The sequence below is a fragment of the Otolemur garnettii genome, unplaced genomic scaffold, assembly GCF_000181295.1.
Source record: "Otolemur garnettii isolate 467f Iridium unplaced genomic scaffold, OtoGar3 scaffold00004, whole genome shotgun sequence".
Lineage (NCBI taxonomy): Eukaryota > Metazoa > Chordata > Mammalia > Primates > Galagidae > Otolemur > Otolemur garnettii.
The window spans coordinates 31,519,894-31,540,261 of NW_003852399.1; the positions used below are offsets into that span (position 1 = coordinate 31,519,894).

Below are 20,368 nucleotides of genomic sequence, written 5' to 3' on the forward strand. Positions count from 1 at the left end.
AGCCTCAGACAAACTGCAACAAAAAATAGCCACGTGTTGTGGCGGGTGCCTGTGGTCCCAGCTACTCAGGAAGCTGAGGCAAAAAAAGTCGCCTAAGCCCAAGAGTTGGAGGTTGCTTTAAGCTGTGACACCATGGCACTCTACCGAGGGTGACATAATGAGACTCTGTCTCAAAAAACAAAACAAAACAAAATACTGATACAACTGAGCTTTATGACAAGAATCTGTATGCCAAGTAATTGATACTGATAATATAGGTTGCTATAAAATGTTAGAAGTCAGGCAAGATTTAACCTGAATCCTAATGTATAGAATTTGAATTACAAAGAACTCAGAGAGAAACTAGAAGAAACAAGGAGTATGTGGGACTCAGAAACACTAAGATTCTAGATCTGTCTAATTTTATGCGGCTTAAATAGGTGTAGAAACGGTTAAGCAAATGGAGATACACTAATAAGATGCAAAGATCACATATAACTATCACAATTAAGAATTTCAAGGTCAAAGTTTCTAGGATTTATGCTCTAAGGATGTCTGTTTGACTAGTATCATGAGAAAATTTATCACATTTGGCTTTTATACAAACTTGTAGTAAATTTAGGGAAAATATTCTACAATTTTAGGAAGAAATGGCCTATCTACATACATGCTTCTATCATTACCATAATTCTTCTAATAACAAAAGTATGCAAACATTGAGATTAAACAGGCAAGTTTTATTATCAAATGTTAACAATTCTACAAAAACTCAGTAGTATTGTAGTAAGTATTGCTGCCTATCTTAAAGTCTTTCAGAGCTTTGGGCAGACATCTTAAGGCATCAAGTATGAAGAACTTTCTTTCTGATCTTAAGTGCCAGTTATCACCAATTTTTACACACACAAAAAAATTTTAACTTTCCTACTACACTCAAAAGGCCATTGCTGGTCAGCTGAAGAAGGACATATTTGGCTCTCCATTCAAGGTTGTGATCAAATTAATGCAAAGTAAATAAAATAGCATTCACATAAATTGGCATCCAAGCAAAGGACAACATGAGTAACTTAAATATCAACATTCAATGCACATAATCAAATCCTGTTTCATTCTTTGGAGTTGCATGAGGCAGCAGTACCAGCTAGCTAGTGTCCAATATTGCACTTTTGTAGCATAAACACAGCTAAACACATAGTGCTAAAACACTGATAGCATCAGTACCTGGTCTAATCGCATCAGTGTTTATCTCTCAGTCTAGCATGCTGACTATACTCCTAGGCTTTTAAAAGTTTTAATTATTTGACAGTTAAGGCATTAGAGGAAAAGGCTTAAGGCTACCTTAATATATACACAAGCATACACTTCAGTTAGCATATTGTTTTCTAGAACACATTGTTCAAATATTCTCATCTCTCTGATATTAAAAACTGCGGACTTTTTCTGGTTAAAGTCCAAAGCATCAACAATGAAAAAAGTACAATATAAAATAATACATATGAAGCCACAATATTCAGTTACAGTTCAAACTAGAAATTACTAACTACATGTAGCTGCTTCGTTTTTTGGTTTTACATTTTGGCCCCTAGCTCATTCTTATTTATAACTGGTACCTGCTGAGAAAAATATCCACTCTTTAACTTTATTTCAGTGGAGGGTGCACCATTTCTCCAATTTGTTGCCAGATATTTTAAAAATAATTTTAACTGGTTTATAACTATAAAGCATCATGATAGCCAAAAGAATGGGAAATATCAGTTTTATCTCACTTCTTTTCTTACGTTTGTGATTTAAATATTCCAGAACTTTAAGCTTGAATTACATAGCAAGAGGACATGATTGTGCAGAACAGGGAGATGAAAAGAAAATAGGTATATGCAAAAATGTAGCTTCCCTGACAATTAATGGTTGAGATGGCAGACACTAGTGGAGTATTTTTTTATCCAGGACTTAAAACTTAGGAATCATCTCTGATGCCACATTAGTTAGAAGTAAGGGAGACATCTGATTTCAAGTTCATATTGTAAATGGCTATTTGCAATCAGCAACAAACTAAGTTTGCTGCATGTTAATTGCTATAAGGATTTGGTTTTACTGGCTCAAATTTTACACTCCACTGAAAGATAAGGCACAGGCCCACTGTCCAATCATGTTTGCTGAAAATACTGCAGCCTGAGTGTAGACAAACTTCCCCTGAAGTTGCTAGAAGTTTTCTTGTGTCTGGCATTTTGCAGATCACCATGTATCTTTCAAACACTGGAAAAAATAAAAAAAGGAATAAAAGTATTAAAGTCTCTAAATTTAATATTAGCAGCCATAATAACAATTTAGAATTCCAAAAAGTACCAAAAAAGCTTTAAAGTACATTTTTATTTCACACAGAGATCGTTGGCAAATGCTTGGGAGCACAGCATCAGCAAAGGAAATTTACATGGTTTACAGAAATGGCATTTTGCCCAGTTATGTATTAACATGTGTGTTTGACATGTATGTTTGTTAGTTGGTTTTGGTCTGACACATTATTGTCATTATCCCAAACTTCTGATCCTATCCCTTTCTCTCTACTCCAGAGATACCAGCCTCAACTGAATGCCCAGCTATCTCTACGCCCTCAGCTGGTTGCTTTTTTGGGGAATGCTCTTTGCTGGCTTACTGCATGGCTTCTTCCCTTGCTTCCTTTAGGTTGTTTTTTTTTCTTTTTTTTTTTTTGGAGACAAAATCTTTGTCACTTTGGGTTGAGTGCCCAGGGTGGCAGTGGCATCACAGCTCACAGCAACCTCAAACTCTTGGGCTCAAGCGATTCTCTTGCCTCAGCTTCCCTAGTAGCTGGGACTACTGATGCCTGCTACAACGCCTGGCTATTTTTTGGTTGCAGCCATCATTGTTGTTTGGCAGGCTGGGCTGGATTCGAACCCGGATGTGGCTGGTGCCTTAGCCGCTTGAGCCACAGGCCCCCGAGCCATCACCCGGCTATTTTTCTTTTGTTTGTTTAGCAGGCATGGGCTGAGTTCCAACCGCCAGTCCAGGAGCATATGGCTGGCTTCCTAACCACTGAGCTACAGGCTTGTCTGTAACTTGTCTTCCTTTAGGTTTTGATTCAGGTCACCTTCTTAGTGAGGACCCCTGCTGTGTCCTTGCCTGGGCACTCAATCTGAGTCCTAGATTTTTTTCTTATTTGCCTCGTTGGTGGCCTCCTGCACCAGGAATGTAAGCCCTACAAAGACATGGCCCTTCTACATTTCACTACTATGTCCACAAACCAGGAGGAATAACGTTCCCAGGAGTGTCTGGAAGTCTAACGTAGGGCAGAGAAGGCGGCCCTCCTGTGGGGCTACAGGTGCCTCCCATCCTAGGCTCTTGACATGAATGTTTTTACCTCCCAATTCAACTGCCTTCTTTTGGGTGGAGGCTATTTGATTCATTCCTTAGTCTGGGTTCCCAAGTTATTACAGCCACTCTTCTGATATTAGAAGTTCAGTAACATTATCAAAATAAATATAACCATTAAGATTTTTTTTGGGGGGGGGGGAGGGAGATAGTCTTACTATGTTGCCTTCCGTAGACTGCTGTGGCATCACAGTTCACAGCAACCTCAAACTCTTGGGCTCAAGCAATTCTCTAAGTAGCTGGGACTACAGACACCTGCTACAACCCCTGGATATTTTTAGAGATGAGGCCTCACGCTGGCTCAAGCTGGTCTCAATCCAGCTGCCTCAACCTCCCAGAGTGCTATGATTACAGGCATGAGCGACCTTGCCTGGCTAGGAAATATCACTTTTGTAGGTGCCCCAAATTAAACCTTCGTATTCTGTTAAAAGCACCTCTGAAAAAAAAAGGCAAAAAGAAATTAAAAATAAACACTTCTCAAACCTGCTTTTTAAACCCAGTGGTTTCTAATGAAGTTTTACTATGTATCAATGAAACTTGAAACTCCTACCTGCTAGCAAAAACCAACCTCAGAAGGCTGAGGAGAAAACGTTCCCTTTTCCCCTTTAGTTATAGCAAAGTGAACATTATTATATTATTTTTTAAAAGACAGGTGTCTCTTTAAGGGATTGTCTGAAAAAAATAAATAAATAAATAAATAAAAGACAAGGTCTCACTCTGTCACCCAGGCTTAGTGCAGTGGTCTGATTATAGCCCACTGTAACCCCAAATTCCTGAACTCAAGAGGTCCTCCCAAGTAGCTAAGACCACAGCAAAGTTAGTACCCTCAAGAGTCTGGGACCAGCCTAAGCAAGAGCAAGTCCCCATCTCCACTTTAAAAAAAAAAATAAGGAAGGAAAGGAAACTTAGCTGGGCATTGTGCTGGCTGAGTGTAGTCCTAACTATTCTGAAGGCGGAGGCAGAATGATCACCTGAACCCAGGAGTTTGAGGTTGAGCTAGGCTAACACTATATTACTCTAGCCTGGCAATAGAATGAGCCTGTGTCTCCCCATCTCTCCCCCCAAATTCTTACAGTAATTTTCACATTTTCTGAAAAGTATAAGTCATTTATAAGTTTTCCTTGTTAGGTGAGAAGAACAGCTCATTCTCCCTTATATATAAAATAAAACCCACAACTCATCCTTTAAACAAAGTTTGACAGCCTGTCTCTTATGTAAACCAACAAAAATCAGCATTTAGATAGTCTTACCCTCTATTATAAATACTATCACCAGGAGGCAAAAGAGAATGTATGTTTAATTTAAAGAGCTATTGATTTGTATTTTTTTTCCTATCTTTTGAGACAAAGTCTCACTTTATAGCCCTCAGTAGAATGCTGTGGTGTCATCACTCACAACAACTTCAAAGTCTTAGGCTTATGCGACCCTCCTGCCTCAGCTTCCCAAGTAGCTGGGACTACAGGTACCTGCCACAATGCTGAGCTATTTTTTTCTTTTTTTATCAAGACAGAGTCTCACTTTGTTGCCCTCAGTAGAGTGCCGTAGCATCACAGCTCATCTTGGGCTCAAGCAATTTTCTTGCGTCAGTCTCCCGAGTAGGTGGTACTATAGGTGCCCACCATAACACCCTGCTATTTTTAGAGATGGGGTCTCGTTCCGGTTCAGGCTGGTCTTAAACCTGTGAGTTCAGGCAACCCACCTGCCTTGGCCTACCAGAGTGCTAAGATTACAGGCATGAGTCACCGTGCCCAGCATGACTGGCTATTATTTAGAGATGGGGTTGGGCTCTGGCTCAGGCTCATCTCAAACTCCTGAGCTCAAGCATCCAATGCACTTTAGCCTGTCAAACTGCTAGGTTTACAGGCATGAGCCAACACACCTTGATTGCTTGCACCCAAAATACCTTATTAAAATATTTTTGGGTGGGCAGCACCTGTGGCTCAGTGAGTAGAGCTCCAGCCACATACACCAAGGCTGGTAGGTTTGAATCTGGCCCTGGCCAGCTAAACAACAATGACAACTGCAATAAAAAAAAAAAAAAATGGATGGGCGTTGTGGCAGGTGCCTGTAGTCCTAGCTACTTGGGAGGCTAAGGCAAGAGAATTGCTCAAGTCCAAGAGTTGGAGGTTGATATGAGCTGTGATGCTACAGCACTCTACGGAGAACAACATAGTGAAACTCTGTCTCAAAAATAAATAAATAAATAGCTGGGCGTTGTGGTGGGAACCTGTAGTCCCAGTTACTCAGGAGGCTAAGCAAGAGAGTTGTTTGACCCCAAGAATTTGAGGTTGCTGGGAGCTATGATCTACCGAGGGTGACAAAGTGAGACTGTCTCAAAAAAAACCAAACAAACAAACAAACAAAAAAAACAACGAAAAAACTTTTAACTAGAAACTAAAATATTGGTTACTATAAGAAATTATACTACAAAAGCCAAAAATCACTTCCAATCCATAATAAAGTAAGCCAAACTTTATACTTAAAGGGAACTCTAAGTACTTTGAAAAAATATTATAATCTATTGCCTAGATTAAGCCTTCAGGTATAAGAAATCCTATCTGTGCTTGTCACTTTTGAACTCAGTTTTACTTTACACAGAGAAAAGGAAAAAGCAAATAGACCTCAGAAAAAAGATTTCTGTTCTTTACAATCATCCTGTACAAGACCTCACAACATGGAGTTGTTACATGATTGAATGTAGAAACAGAATTCTTACATTTTCATGTTGAAAATTAACTGCTTGACAAATACTGAGTTATTTTTGAATAAAAGTTCTTAGTAGGAATTCCTTTGTCATTTAGAAAGTATAGAAAACATTCTCAACCAGAAAGTGAAAATGCCCTGTTGCTTGAGGTTGGTGGTACTGATGCAAGAAGGTTAAAACCCAAGATAAGAAATCGAGAAACCAGGGGCCTAGATTAGTTATATTCAAAGGCCCTGAAAGGAAATGCTTAAAAAAAAAACAAAAGAATGGGGAGGACATGTTAAAAGAGGCACATGAGGGGACACATGAGGGGTCCCTTAATTCCAGGCATCAAAGCTGGAATAATCTGAGCAATGTAGTATTGGATTATAAACCAAAAGACCAAATAAATAAGCCTGAGTCCACACTAACAGAGATAAAAGGATTGAATGAATAAATAACAGAAGAAATAAACCATTACGGAAAAATTCCTACGAATATAGGTAGCCGTCTCCCTTCTTGAATGTGGGCTGAAAAAGTGATTTCTTCCAAAGAATAGCACATTTTGTGTAGAAACCTAGAAAACACTACTTTTTTGAGACAGAGCCTCAAGCTGTTGACCTGGGTCGAGCGCTGTGGTATTACAGCTCACAGCAACCTTCAACTTTTGGCTCAAGCGATTCTCCTGCCTCTGCCTCCGTCTCCCAAGTAGCTGGGATTACAGGTGCCCACCATAATGCTGGGCTATTTTTTGATTGCAGCTGTTTGTTGTTTGGGGGGCCCAGGCTGGATTCGAACCCACCAGCTCAGATGTATGTGGCTGGCGCCTTAGCTGCTTGAGCCACAGGCGCCGAGCCTAGAAAACACTACTTAAGCAAGAGATCAAAGTTGGCTCGGCGCCTGTGGCTCAAGCAGCTAAGGCGCCAGCCACATACACCTAAGGTGGCGGGTTCGAATCCCCAGCCCAGGCCCACCAAACAACAATGATGGCTGCAACCAAAAAATGGCCAGGCGTTGTGGCGGGTGCCTGTAGTCCCAGCTACTTGGGAGGGTGAGGCAGAAGACTCGCTTGAGCCCAGGAGTTGGAGGTTGCTGTGAGCGTGATGCCATGGCACTCTACCCAGGGGGATAGCTTGAGGCTCCGTCTCAAAAAAAAAAAAAAAAAGAGATCAAAGTTGATATCAGTAGCGATGTCATGAGGTATCACATATGCCTGGATGTCACCTGATGAGAGGAAACATCAGCTCTTTGGTATTCTTTCCTAATACCAGTAACCCAGTCTCATCACACACACACACCAATCCTACAAATCCAAATTGAAGGACAGGCAAAAAATACTTCAAAAGCAGTATAGGATCGACCCCCACAGCACAGTGATTATGGTGCCAGCCACATACACAGAGGCTGGTGGGTTTGAGCCTGGCCTGGGCCAGCTAAATAACAATGACAATTGCAACAAAAAATAGCCAGGTGTTGTGGCGGCTGCCTGTAGTTCCAGCTACTCAGGAGGCTGAGGCAAGAGAATCGCTTAAGCCCAAGAGTTTGAGGTTACTGTGAGCCATGACACTCTACCAAGGGGGACATAATTGAGACTCTGTCCCAAAAAATAAAAAAACAAAAACAAACAAACAAAAAAAAGAGCAGTATATACCTCAAGTGTCAAGGTCATGAAAAATAAGGAAAAACTAGCACAGACCACAGGACATAAAAAAGACAGGACAATAAAATGCATGTGAAATCCTGGATTGAACACTGAACAGGGAAAAAATATTAATGGAAAAACTGGTGAAATCTGAATTATGCCTAGAATTTAGATAACAATGTAAAAATAATCAAAGCTTTGCCCCTATGATTATTATAACTACAGTAAAAAAATATTATTAATGTAGATCTTTATAATTTGTAACTTGTTTGCATTCATTAATCTATCTGATTCTCACAGAAAATATGTTAAGACACATATGCAGAAGTAATATTTTCTGAAGTAATTTTATGCCTCTTTTACATAGCAGGGAAATGCTACCTTTAAACTACTATCACCTCCATTATGTATACAAAACACATTTATAGCCATGAACTATTGATAGATTTAAATTTTAGGAGTTGATACTGCCTTTGAGACCAGCCCAACCTGGTGACACAGAGAGACCCTCCCCCTTTACACAAAACAAACTGAAACCACAATGGAAAGAAAACCTAGGAACTTAACAGTAATTGGGAAAATAAAACCTCTCCAGCCATCTGAAAGGGCATTTCTTTTAGCCCAACACCCACTCTGTTTCCAAGGAAAGACCCTGGGCATCTTCAATGGTTTGCAAAGCGCCTTTGACGTGTTTTATTGTTTTGTTTTAAAAAAAAATTTTTTTTGGTAGAGACAGAGTTTCACTTATAGCCCTCAGTAGAGTGCTGTAACGTCACAGCTCACAGCAACCTCCAACTCCTGGACTTAGGTGATTCTCTTGCCTCAGCCTCCTGAGTAGCTAGGACTACAGGTGCCTGCCACAACACCCAGTAATTCTTTTGTTGTTTGCAGTTTGGCCAGGGCCGGGTTTGAACCCACACGCTCAGTATATGGAGACGGCACCCTACTCATTGAGCCACAGGTGCCACCCCGTTTTGTTTTGTTTTTAATGACAAAAAGAGAAATGTGGCACAGAGGGTGGCTCATGTCCACAATCCTAGAACTCTGGAAGAACAAGGCCCGTGGAGTGCTTAAGCTCAGGAGTTCCAGACCTGCCTAGGCAAGAGCAAGACCCCATCTATATGAAAAATAGAAAAATTAGCCAGGCATTGTGGCAGGCACTGTACCTATAGTCCCATCTATTCAGGAGGCTGAGGCTTTTAATAAAACAGAGAGAAAGAAGAATGTAGTTCTTAGGAATAGTTAAGAAACTTAGCCAGGGCTAATAAGACAATGCAAAAGAAGATAAAAGCAGAGTGACTTCTTTACTAAATCTTATTAGTGACCTAATCGTATAACCAACAGTGAGGTCATTCTTTCAAAGTATTTTTCAGAACATTGTTTTTTGTTTGTTTGTTTGTTTTGAGACAGACCCTCAAGCTGTAGCCCTGGGTAGAGTGCCGGACATCACAGCTCACAGCAACCTCCAACTCCTGGGCTTATGCGATTCTCTTGTCTCAACCTCCCAAGTAGCTGGGACTACAGGCGCCCACCACAATGCTTGGCTATTTTTTGGTTGTAGTTGTCATTGTTGTTTGGTGGGCCCGGGCTGGATTTAAACCGGCAGCTCTGGTGTATGTGGCTGGTGCCTTAGCCACTTGAGCTACAAGGGCAGAGCCAGAACACTATTAGTTTCTTGGCTGACTGTAATCATTTACCATAAATTTGGTGACTTAAAATAACAGAAATTTATTCTCTCACAATTCTAGAAGTTTCAAGTCAGAAATCAAAAAGTGTCGGTAAGGGGGTGGCGCCTGTGGCTCAGTGGGTAGGACACCAGCCCCATATGCCGAGGGTTGCAGGTTTGAACCTGGCCCCAGCCAAACTACAACAAAAAATGAGCCCCAGTGTTGTGGAGGGCACCTGTGGTCCCAGCTGCTCAGGAGGCTGAGGCAAGAGAATCGCCTAAGCCCAAGAGTTGGAGGTTGCTGTGAGCTGTGACACCACAGCACTCTATCGAGGGCAACGTACTGAAACTGTCTCAAAAAAAAAAAAAAAAAAAAAAAGTCAGTAGGGACTGCCTGATGTCCGAAGGCTCTGGCAACGATCAGTTCCTTGCCCCTTGTAGCCTCTGGTGGCTGTAAGCATTGCCTGGCTGTGTCTACTTCACTCGAGTCTCTGCCTCCAGGTCGTCCTGCTCCGCTGTATGTGTCTCTCTGTCTGATTCCTCGAGGCCTCTCTTACAGGATACATGGATGCATTGCATCTAGGGCCGCCTAGATAATTCATGACATGTGCTTCTTCTCAAGAACCTTAATTCATAGCTTTTGCCACAGAAGGTAATAGTCACAAGGTCACAGAGATAAGGATGTAGACATACCTTGGGGCCATCTTTCAATCCACTGTAAAAACTTACTCTGCCATGCTACTAAGCGTACATCATCAAAAGAAAAGAGCCCCCAAACTGAAGCCAGAAGTCCTGGATCTTTTTGTCAGTTTAATCATTAGCTGTATGACTTTGTGAAAGTTTCCTAAACTCTCTGGGGTTCATTTCCTCATCTGTTAAATGAAGCTACAGGTACCTGCCCTAAAGTTTCTCAGATGAGTCTCATTATATGCAATATGACAAAACTCACATGAGGCTGTGGATAAAAACGTACGTAGACTAAGGGCTATATTAGTATAAAAGTTGGTTTGTAATCATAAATCTGATATTGATAAGGGGGAGGAGAAAAAAAATAAAGTTGAGAGAGAAGAGAAGGTCCAAGATTACACAAGGGCAAACAAAAAAGGTTAAAGAAAATATTCATTATGGTTATTTCTGGGTGGTGGGATTAGTGATTTCTTAGTATCTGTTGCTATGCTCAAAATTTATTTTAATGAGCAAACAATACTTTTACTTCATGATTCTTACATCCAGGGTTGAGACAATCAAACGAGGTAACTTATGCCTACTATTTCATACAGTGAATTTTTAAAAATTCTCAATATAAAGGCAGATAGGCTCGGCGGCTGTGGCTCCAGTGGCTAAGGCGCCAGCCACATACACCTAAGGTGGTGGGTTCGAATCCAGCCCGGGCTGGCCAAACAACAATGACGACTGCAACCAAAAAATGGCCGGGCGTTGCGGTGGGTGCCTGTGGTCCCAGCTACTTGGGAGGCAGAGGCAGGAGACTCGCTTGAGCCCAGGAGTTGGAGATTGCTGTGAGCTGTGATGCCACAGCACTCTACCCAGGGGGACAGCTTGAGACTCTGTCTCAAAATAAATAAATAAATAAATAAAGTATAAAGGCAGATTAATCTGATTTTTAGAATATGAAAATATGGATATTTCAATGTGAGCAAAGCACCTGATTTGTTGTACTATCATGACCCCAAATATACAGGGTGTCCATAAAGTTCATGTGCAATTTAAAATACTGTACAATTTTTAATTATACACAAAGTTTATGGACACCTTCTATAAACATAGGGTGGAATTAGAGATGCTGAGTAATGACTTATAGTCAGTTTAGGACACGTCCAACGTAATGTCAAAAACTTTCATTCTAGGCCAGCAGCAGTGGCTCAGCAGGTACACCTGTAATCCTACCACTCTGGGAGATTGAGGCGGGTGGATCACCTAGCTCAGGAGTTCGAGACCTGCGTAAGCAAGTGGGAGACCCACCTCAAAAAATAACCAGGTGTTGTGGCAGGTGCCAGTCATCCCAGCTACGTGGGAGGCTGAGACAAGAGAATCACTTGAGCCCAAGAGTTTGAGGTTGCTGTGAGCTATGATGACACAGCACTCTACTGAGGGCAACAAAATAACACTTTATTTTTTAAAGACAGAGCCTCACTTTATCACCCTCAGTAGAGTGCTGTGGACTCACTGCTCACAGCAACTTCCAAATCCTCGGCTTAGGCAATTCTCTTACCTCAGCCTCCCGAGTAGCTGGGATTACAGGCACCCACCACAACACCTGGTTATATATATATATGTATATATGTGTGTATATATATATTTTTTTTTTGGCTAGGGCTGGGTTTGAACTCGCCACCTCTGGTACATGGGGCCAGCACCCTACTCCTTTGAGCCACAGGTGCCAACCCCAGCTATACATTTTTAAGTGTTGTTGCAGTTTGGCCAGGGCCGGGTTCAAACCTGCCACCTTCAGCACATGGGGCCAGTGCTCTACCCACAGGTGCCGCCCAATACTCTATCTTTAAAAAAAACAAAACAAACAAACAAAAAACACTTCAATTCCCAGTCATTTCTTATTCAAAATACTCATTTTAAAATATAGACCCTGGACAACACAGAAGACAGTACATTTATCAAATTAATCATACTGAATATATTCACTAAAAAATAGTGTGTTTATCAAATTAATTGTATTCAGTATAATCATTAACAAATATAGACAGTGTGTTTATCACAGGTGTTGAATAATGAACACTTAGAAGGACAAAATATGGATGAAATGGGACACCAAAAGGCTGGAATAATGCACGCTCAGCACTGGGAGCTAGCACAGAGAACAGTCCCTACGCCCACTGCAAAGCACTTGTACAAGATGTTCCTTGGGAGGACCAAGACATTTTGAAACATCTCTGAAAACAGCAGATCTAATAAATTATCATTTTCAACCCAGAACTGGGATCTCTGCACTTCAAAGTGAGAGGCTAAGATACTTCCTTCCCTCAGGCTGAGCGCCTGTAGCACAGTGGTTATGGCACCAGTCACATACACTCGGGCTGGCAGGTTTGAACCCAGCCCAGGACAGCTAAACAACAATGATAACTGCAACAAAAAATAACCTGTGTTGTGGCCAGAACCTGTAGTACCAACTACTTGGGAGGCTGAAGCATGAGAATCACTTAAGCTCAAGCGTTTGAGGTTGCTGTGAGCTGTGATGCTACAGCACTCTACTGAGGGCAACACAGTAAGACACTGTCTCCAAAAAACCAAACCAAAACAAAAACCTTGCGTCCACTTTGGAGTAAAGAACCTTTAAAAGTATACCCAAGGCTCGGCACCCATAGTTCAGTGGTTAGGGCGCCAGCCACATGCACTGGGGCTGGTGGGTTCGAACCCTGCCTGGGCCTGCTAAAACAACAATGACAACAAAAAATAGCTAGGCATTGTGACAGGTGCCTGTAGTCCCAGCTACTTGGGAGGTTGAGGCAAGAGACTCACTTAAGGCCAAGAGGTGGAGCAGGAGGTTGCTGTGAGCTGTGATACCACAGGACTCTACTGAGGGCAAAACAATAAGACTCTGTCTAAAAAATAAATAAATAAATAAATAAATAAAATAAAAGTATACCCAAATGCTAAGTGAAATAAGCTAATCACAAAAGGATAAATCATTCCACTTATTAGTGACTACCTAGAATAATGAAATTTAGAGACAGAAAGTAGAATGGTGGTTGCCAGGGGCTGGGGGAAAGGGGAGAGTTATTTTATTTTATTTTATTTTGAGACGGAGCCTCAAGCTATCCCCCTGGGTAGAGTGCTATGGCATCACAGCTCACAGCAACTTCCAACTCCTGGGCTCAAGCAAGTCTCCTGCCTCAGCCTCCCAAGTAGCTGGGACTACAGGCGCCCACCACAACGCCTGGCCATTTTTTGGTTGCAGCCATCATTGTTGTTTGGCGGGCCCGGGCTGGGGATTCGAACCCGCCACCTTAGGTGTATGTGGCTGGCGCCTTAGCCACTTGAGCCACAGGCGCCAAGCCGGGAGAGTTATTTTTAATGTATGTAGTTGTAGTTTGAGAAAATGTAAAAGTGCTGGAGCTGGATGGTGGTGATGGTTGCCCGACATTGTGACGTACACTGAATGCCACTGACCTACACATGTAAATTGTTAAGATGGTACACTGTGAGCGGCGCCTGTGGCTCAAAGGAGTAGGGCGCTGGCCCCATATGCCGGAGGTGGTGGGTTCAAACCCAGCCCTGGTGAAAAACTGGAGAAGAAAAAACTACAACGCCTGGCTGTTTTTTGGTTGCAGCCGTCATTGTTGTTTTGGCCGGCTGGGCTGGATTCCAACCTGCCAGCTCAGGTGTATGTGACTGGCACCATAGCCACTTGAGCCACAGGCACCAAGCCGGTACACTGTGTTTTTGGTAACATATATGTTACCAAAAAAAAAAAAAAGAAAAAAAAATTTTTTTTCCACAAAAAGGAAACTGGAAAAAGTATACTCAAACCAAAAGAATGATGATATAACTCAGCAATTCTATTCCAAAGTATATACCCAAGACAGCTAAAAGTACATACTCAAATAATTCTGCATGAATGCTCATATCGGCACTATTCACAATAACCACAACGTAGAAATAGCCCAAGTGTCCATTAGTGGATAAATGTGATACATCCATACAGTGGATTATTATTTAGCCATAAAAAGGAATTAAGTACTGATATATGTTAAAACATGAGTGAGCCTTAAAAAGGCATATGGAGCCAAAGAAACAAAATAACAAAAAGGCACACATTATATGACTCTATTATACGACATACTCAAAAGAGGCAAATACAGAGACAGTCGATCAGTTGCCAGGAACCACTGGGAGAAAAAAATTGGGAGTGACAAAAACGTTTTAGAACCCAATAGAAGTATTAGTTATATGATGTTGTGAACATACTGCGCCACTGAGTTGTACACTTTAAAATGGTAAATTTTGTTGGGTGACTTTTACCTCAATTTAAAGAAAATAAAACCCATCCTGTACTCCACATGAAGTACAGTAATTTCCAAATGGAAAAGTTTCCCCCTATACCCAAGTAACACAGAACTATCATTTATAAAATGTTTAAATACTGTCTCCTAAGATGACGAACTTAATTCCAGTCTCTGTTCCTTCCAGAATTTCTGACGCTCCTTCAACACACTGCAGAAAAAAGGGACCCTCTCACTTGACTTGAAAACACCTTCGATTCTTGGACCTCTATTTTTTGGCCCTTTATGATTGAACTTGCATCAATAGAGCCTTACCTTCTTTTCTGAGGATGGTCTAACTGCTGGGGCCCTTAAATACAAACCCATTCTTTGGGTAGAGTCCTGGCATGGTCATTTGTGTGTACAAGTCCATCCTCGGTTGCATACTAAAATGCAAGTTAAAACAAACAGGATCAAAAGATGGAGACACTGTCCCTATGGATGGTTAATATTTCAACTAAATAGGTCTACCAATAATACTACAGGACATTTAGACTGTAGGAAAGAAGTAAACACTGGAACAAACACCTGTGTATGTGCTAAGCCCAGTATCTACTTCTTACTTAACATGTTTAAATACCACAAAATCTCTTTTTAGAAAGGACGTTTGAATGACCACATGTATTAAAAGAGACCACCATACCACGAGAACCCAGGAGACCAAACACTTAAGATCTTGCCAATGGGGCTCGGCGCCTATAGCTCAACCGGCTAAGGCGCCAGCCACGTACACCTAAGGTGGCGGGTTCGAATCCCCAGCCCGGACCCCAGCCAAAACAACAATGATGGCTGCAACCAAAAAATAGCCGGGCGTTGTGGCGGGCGCCTGTGGTCCCAGCTACTTGGGAGGCGGAGGCAGGAGACTCGCTTGAGCCCAGGAGTTGGAGGTTGCTGTGAGCTGTAATGCCACGGCACTCTACCCAGGGGGACAGCTTGAGGCTCTGTCTCAAAAAAAAAAAAAAAAAAAAAAAGATCTTGCCAATGGTACAGTTTCTGTCATACCATAGGTATGATCAGATATCAAATCCGTGAGCACCAGTTACTTGCAAGGCAGTGTACAGTAAGTCAAATACTCAGTATCTCTATAAATGACGCAGTGAATTTTAAATGCTATTAGATGAATTTATAATATCAATCTAATTCTCTCAGTAGGGCAGCAAGTGAAAACCTTTGTGGAAGAAGATCTAAACTTAACAATGATTAAAGTCAGTACTCTGGAAGAAAAACTAGCATTCATTCACAATGCAAAGCCATTGACATTAAAAGGTAATGCAAAGAGCAAATGAAAAAGTGAAAGGGACCGGGCACAGTGGCTCATGCTTATAATCCTAGCACTCTGGGAGGCCCAGGCAGGTGGACTGCCTGAGCTCACAGGTTTGAGAGTAGCCTGAGCAAGAGCAAGACCCAGTCTCTAAAACTAGACGGCGTTGTGGAGGGCACCTGTAGTCCCAGCTACTTAGGAGGATGAAGCAAGAGCATCGCTTGAGCCCAGGAGTTTGAGGTTGATGTGAGCTATGACACCAGGGCACTCATCCCCAGAGTGACAGAATAAAACTTTGTCTCAAAAAGGAAAAGAAAAGGTGGAAGAAATTGCAAAAGGATACATGAGGGTCCATTTCAGTGTAAGAAGCCCATAAACAGAAATACACAAGTTCATGTTTATTTTACTGATTAGAACTACAATATTTTCATTGTAGTTTATTGTCATAAATTTTGTTCTCATTCTATTAATCAGAATTCCTTTTTGTAAATCCTTGCTCTTTCTGGCTTTACCCCAGTCCCAAATGAAAAATGGAAAATGCAAAGTTGGAGTAGTTTTAAGGAAGGAATTTTGCTAAAGGTTGGGGAAAATACATCCAAAAATTGTACTTAAAGAATGCACATATTCACACACACGTATATGTATGTAAGACGTGCCAATTTTACTTCAAGATACATACACACATATATATTCTGGAGACAGAGCCTCATTGTGTCACACTCAGTAGCGTGCCATGGCATCATTGCAACCTCAAACTCTTGGGCTTAAGTGATTCTTTTGTACCAGCCTCTCAAGTAGCTGGGACTATAGGCACCTGTGACAGCACCTGGCTAATTTTTTTTTAAGAGATAGGATCTCACTCTGGCTCAGGCTGGTCTCGAACCCGTGAGCTCAGGCAATCAACCCCCCCCCCAGCCTCCCAATTGCTGGGATTACAGGCATGAGCCACAGTACCCAGCCAAGACACGTTTCTATTTTTTTAAATATAGAATCAGAGACTATCAAGAAATTTCTTCAGCTTCAGAATAGTTAGGGGATAAAAACAAAGAAATTTCACTTACTTGACCAACTATTGCCTATTTCCCTAGTTATATAAATACATTTCTTGTTACATGTATATAATTATATAAAATTAACCCTAACTAGAAATAAAATTACAACCTATTAAACTGACAGCAATAAATATACACAAATTACACTTAGGTGATCACTGTTTTTTATTAAATGTCATCCATGGATTTTGTCATTTTTCGACAAAGTGAAATCTAAAGAATCTGGAACTGCCCCAGTGAATGGCTATTACCTGACCAACTGAGAACAGGAAACCCAAAATAAGAAGACACAGATTAAAGACAGTAAAAAATGTAAGATTTATGTCAGAATGATAGGAAATTAGGTTAGGCATAAAGATTTTTTAAATGTGTACACTAAAACTGCCTCAGAGCTCAGATCACTAAAGGAAGATAGTGAAATAATTTGATATAGTAACTTAGATAATTGAGGTACCTATGTAATCTTAATTCATTAATCTAGTTCATAAATCCCAAGAACTTCAGAAATGAAGACCAAATGCCTTAAGATAAAATAATTTGCACCTTGAATGACACTACAAGCTACTAAAAAAAAAAAAACTGCTAAAGACTGAAACTGTTTTATCTCAATTTTAAAACAAGTCAATCCTTTAGTCATAAATCTAGACATAATCACTATTATTATGTGAACATGGTAAATACTCACAAATGCCAACCTTGACACTTTTAAGAGCAATTTTACTCATTGCTAATAGATGTGTAAGACTGCTTGATTCTATTAAGTATGCACGTAAAAGTTTATTAGTCAAACTAAAAAGAAATTAATTCAGCTGACCACAAGTCTGAACATTTCCTCAAGCTTACTGCAGTTGAAAGACAATGGAGAAAATAAAATAGTCAAAATGTTTTCTCCATGACATTAAGCAAGCTTGTCAGTAAACTTAAACTAAACTAAAATTTTCTATAATTTAGTAAGCCAGACATGATGTTTGGGAAGTAACTTTTTTTTATGCCTCTCAAGGTCTTCCAAAAACAGCATAATTATTTAGCAAAGAATAAAGTATCTATTGAACTTTTTCTTAAAATCTTACATCTAGGCTCAGTGCCACTGTGGCTCAAGTGGCTAAGGTGCCAGCCACATACACCTAAGGTTGCGGGTTCAAATCCAGCCCTGGCCCGCCAAACAACAACGGCTGCAACCCGGGCGTTGTGGCGGGCGCCTGTGGTCCCAGCTACTTAGGAGGCTGAGGCAGGAGACTCCCGTGAGCCCAGGAGTTGGAAGTTGCTGTGAGCTGTGATGCCATAGCACTTTAATAAAAAATCTCACATCTGGTAAAAATGTGGGATGCTGGGGCGGCGCCTGTGGCTCAGTGGGTAGGGCGGCAGCCCCATATACCAAGGATTGTGGGTTCAAACCCAGCACCGGAAAAACTGCAACAACAACAAAAAAATAGCTGGGCATTGCAGCAGGTGCCTGTAGTCCCAGCTACTAGGGAGGCTGAAACAGGAGAATCGTCTAAGCCTAAGAGTTGGAGGTTGCTATAAGCTGTGTGACACTATGGCATTCTACCGAGGGCGATAAAATGAGACTATCGCTAAAAAAAAAAGGTGGGATTCCAAAAAGACATCTTTTGTCCATCTTCAGAGTTTTTTCACTTATCAGAAAAATACCCTTTGTATATTAAAATCCCTTGACATAAATATGGTAATGTGGGAGGTCAGTAGCATCACCACTGAGATAACTCTAGCTAAGATCACAATCCTCCCTGACGCCCTAATACCAAACTTAATAAACCCATTCTAATAGTGAAACAGCATCTGCAGATACGACCTTTGTAATGTGGTACTGTAATTGCTCAAGGACTATTTTAAGATTAGACAGCTATGCCCATAATAGCTTCTCATATCTGAAGACTTCAGCAAAGTTCAGCTCCAGGAGGAAAGAGATAATTTTTGTTATTAGTACAATCAAAAGACTACAGGTTACTTATTTTTAGAAGGGGCAGCAATGAGGGAATCCCACTTTTAGATAACTGTGTGACTTGAGGTAGGAAAGGTGTCTGCTCTGATGAAATGACAATGAGATTTTGTTTACTGTTTCAGAGCTCTTACTAATAATCATCTCATTCTTTTTTTTTTTTTTTCTTCAGACAGAGCCTCAAGCTGTCCCCCTGGGTAGAGTGCTGTGCCATCACAGCTCACAGCAACCTCCAACTCCTGGGCTCAAGCGAGTCTCCTGCCTCAGCCTCCCAAGTAGCTGGGACCACAGGCGCCCGCCACAACGCCTGGCTATTTTTTGGTTGCAGCCGTCATTGTTGTTTGGCAGGCCCGGGCTGGGGATTTGAACCCACCACCTTAGGTGTATGTGGCTGGCGCCTTAACCACTTGAGTCACAGGTGTCGAGCCGATCATCTCATTCTTTAGCTTGTCAGAAAACAACTGATGGACACAGACTGTGGTAGGAAAAAAACTGCCAAGCACAAATGTCAGCTTTATTAGAATGAATAGATCATTTTAGGAAAGGCTCATCAAATACGAGCTCATTTTAAGTTGTTATCATCTGAAGACTTATTGAGTCTCCCATTGGGCATCGTTTTTGTTCACATTAGGTAGAGGGCGCTGATCACTTTTTGAATGTTCACCTTTAAATTCCTTTTCTCTTTTGAATTGAGACAGAGTATCACTCTGCTGCCCCAGGCTGGAGTGCAATTGCCTCAGCCTAGGAATCCTCCTGCCTGCTGGGACTATAGAGGCCCACCACAAGGGTGGGCTAATTTTTTCTATTTTTAGCAGACACAGAGTCTTGTTCTTGCTTGGTTTTAAATGTATGTCTGAGCTCAAGGGATCTTCCCACCTTGGCCTCCCAGAGCACAATGGTTACATGTGTGAGCCACTTTGCCTGGCCTCAAGTCCATGTTTAAGTGGAAAACAGATTGGATGGGAACTTTTCTATAGCCAGATTTAACACCCAACTTTGAGAAAAAAAAAAATCCATCCCTTCGTCACTTCTAATTTAGGTGAAAACATCTATACTGCTATGGGCCCTAAAGAACTTTCCCCAAATTGCTCAGTTTTCAAAAAAATGCCAGCATTAAGATAACATGGGGAAAAGTCTTAACCTGGTCAACAGGATGAGTTCGTAGTCAGTCCCCTGGTCACTGATTCTAGGATTTATTTGCTTCCATTAGCAAATCCATTACTACTATGCACATGCACACACCAGTTTCATAGAATCTCTTTCCTATCTGCAGTCTTTAGGCAAATCAACTTAAGGGCACTGAGGACGTTTCTTCTTCAAGCTACTGACCTGGTAACCTTGGAAGAAGTTAAGAATTTCCTTAACTCCAGTATTGTAGGCCAGGCCCTGCATTCTGACCACCGTGCCAGGCTGTGGAGGGACACCGCTAAGATTAGCAGCTGTAGGGAAGTAGCCAAGACTATTAGGCGAACCTGGGGGGCTAAAGGGAGAGAAAGCACAGTGAACCAACGGGAATAGACAATGTTGAATACTTACTCTAAAGACATTAGTTACTTAAGAAAATAGACCTTCTCAGGGTGATCTTTCTTACACTTCTCAGAGCCATCTTTCCTATAAGAACACCATAGGAATTCTGTCTCACATCTCCACAAAAGCCGCAAGTTGACAGGTAGTGAGGTTAACCCAGACTTACATGAAGGGCTTCCCCCACATCACTCTGAGATTCTTAAAG

General features: G+C 41.4%; 1 protein-coding gene across 1 annotated transcript in view; it reads right to left on the reverse strand.

Annotated features, from left to right (window-relative positions):
• Positions 1-14,677: 14,677 nt before the first annotated feature.
• Positions 14,678-20,368, reverse strand: part of ESRP1 (epithelial splicing regulatory protein 1) — a 64,631-nt gene continuing 58,940 nt past the window's right edge. Inside the window, exons 14-15 of the mRNA XM_012809555.1 lie at positions 19,966-20,116; positions 14,678-14,752 (exon numbers count right to left, since the gene is read on the reverse strand). Coding sequence (XP_012665009.1) covers positions 14,678-14,752; positions 19,966-20,116 — 226 coding nt within the window. The remainder of the gene's footprint in view (positions 14,753-19,965; positions 20,117-20,368) is intronic.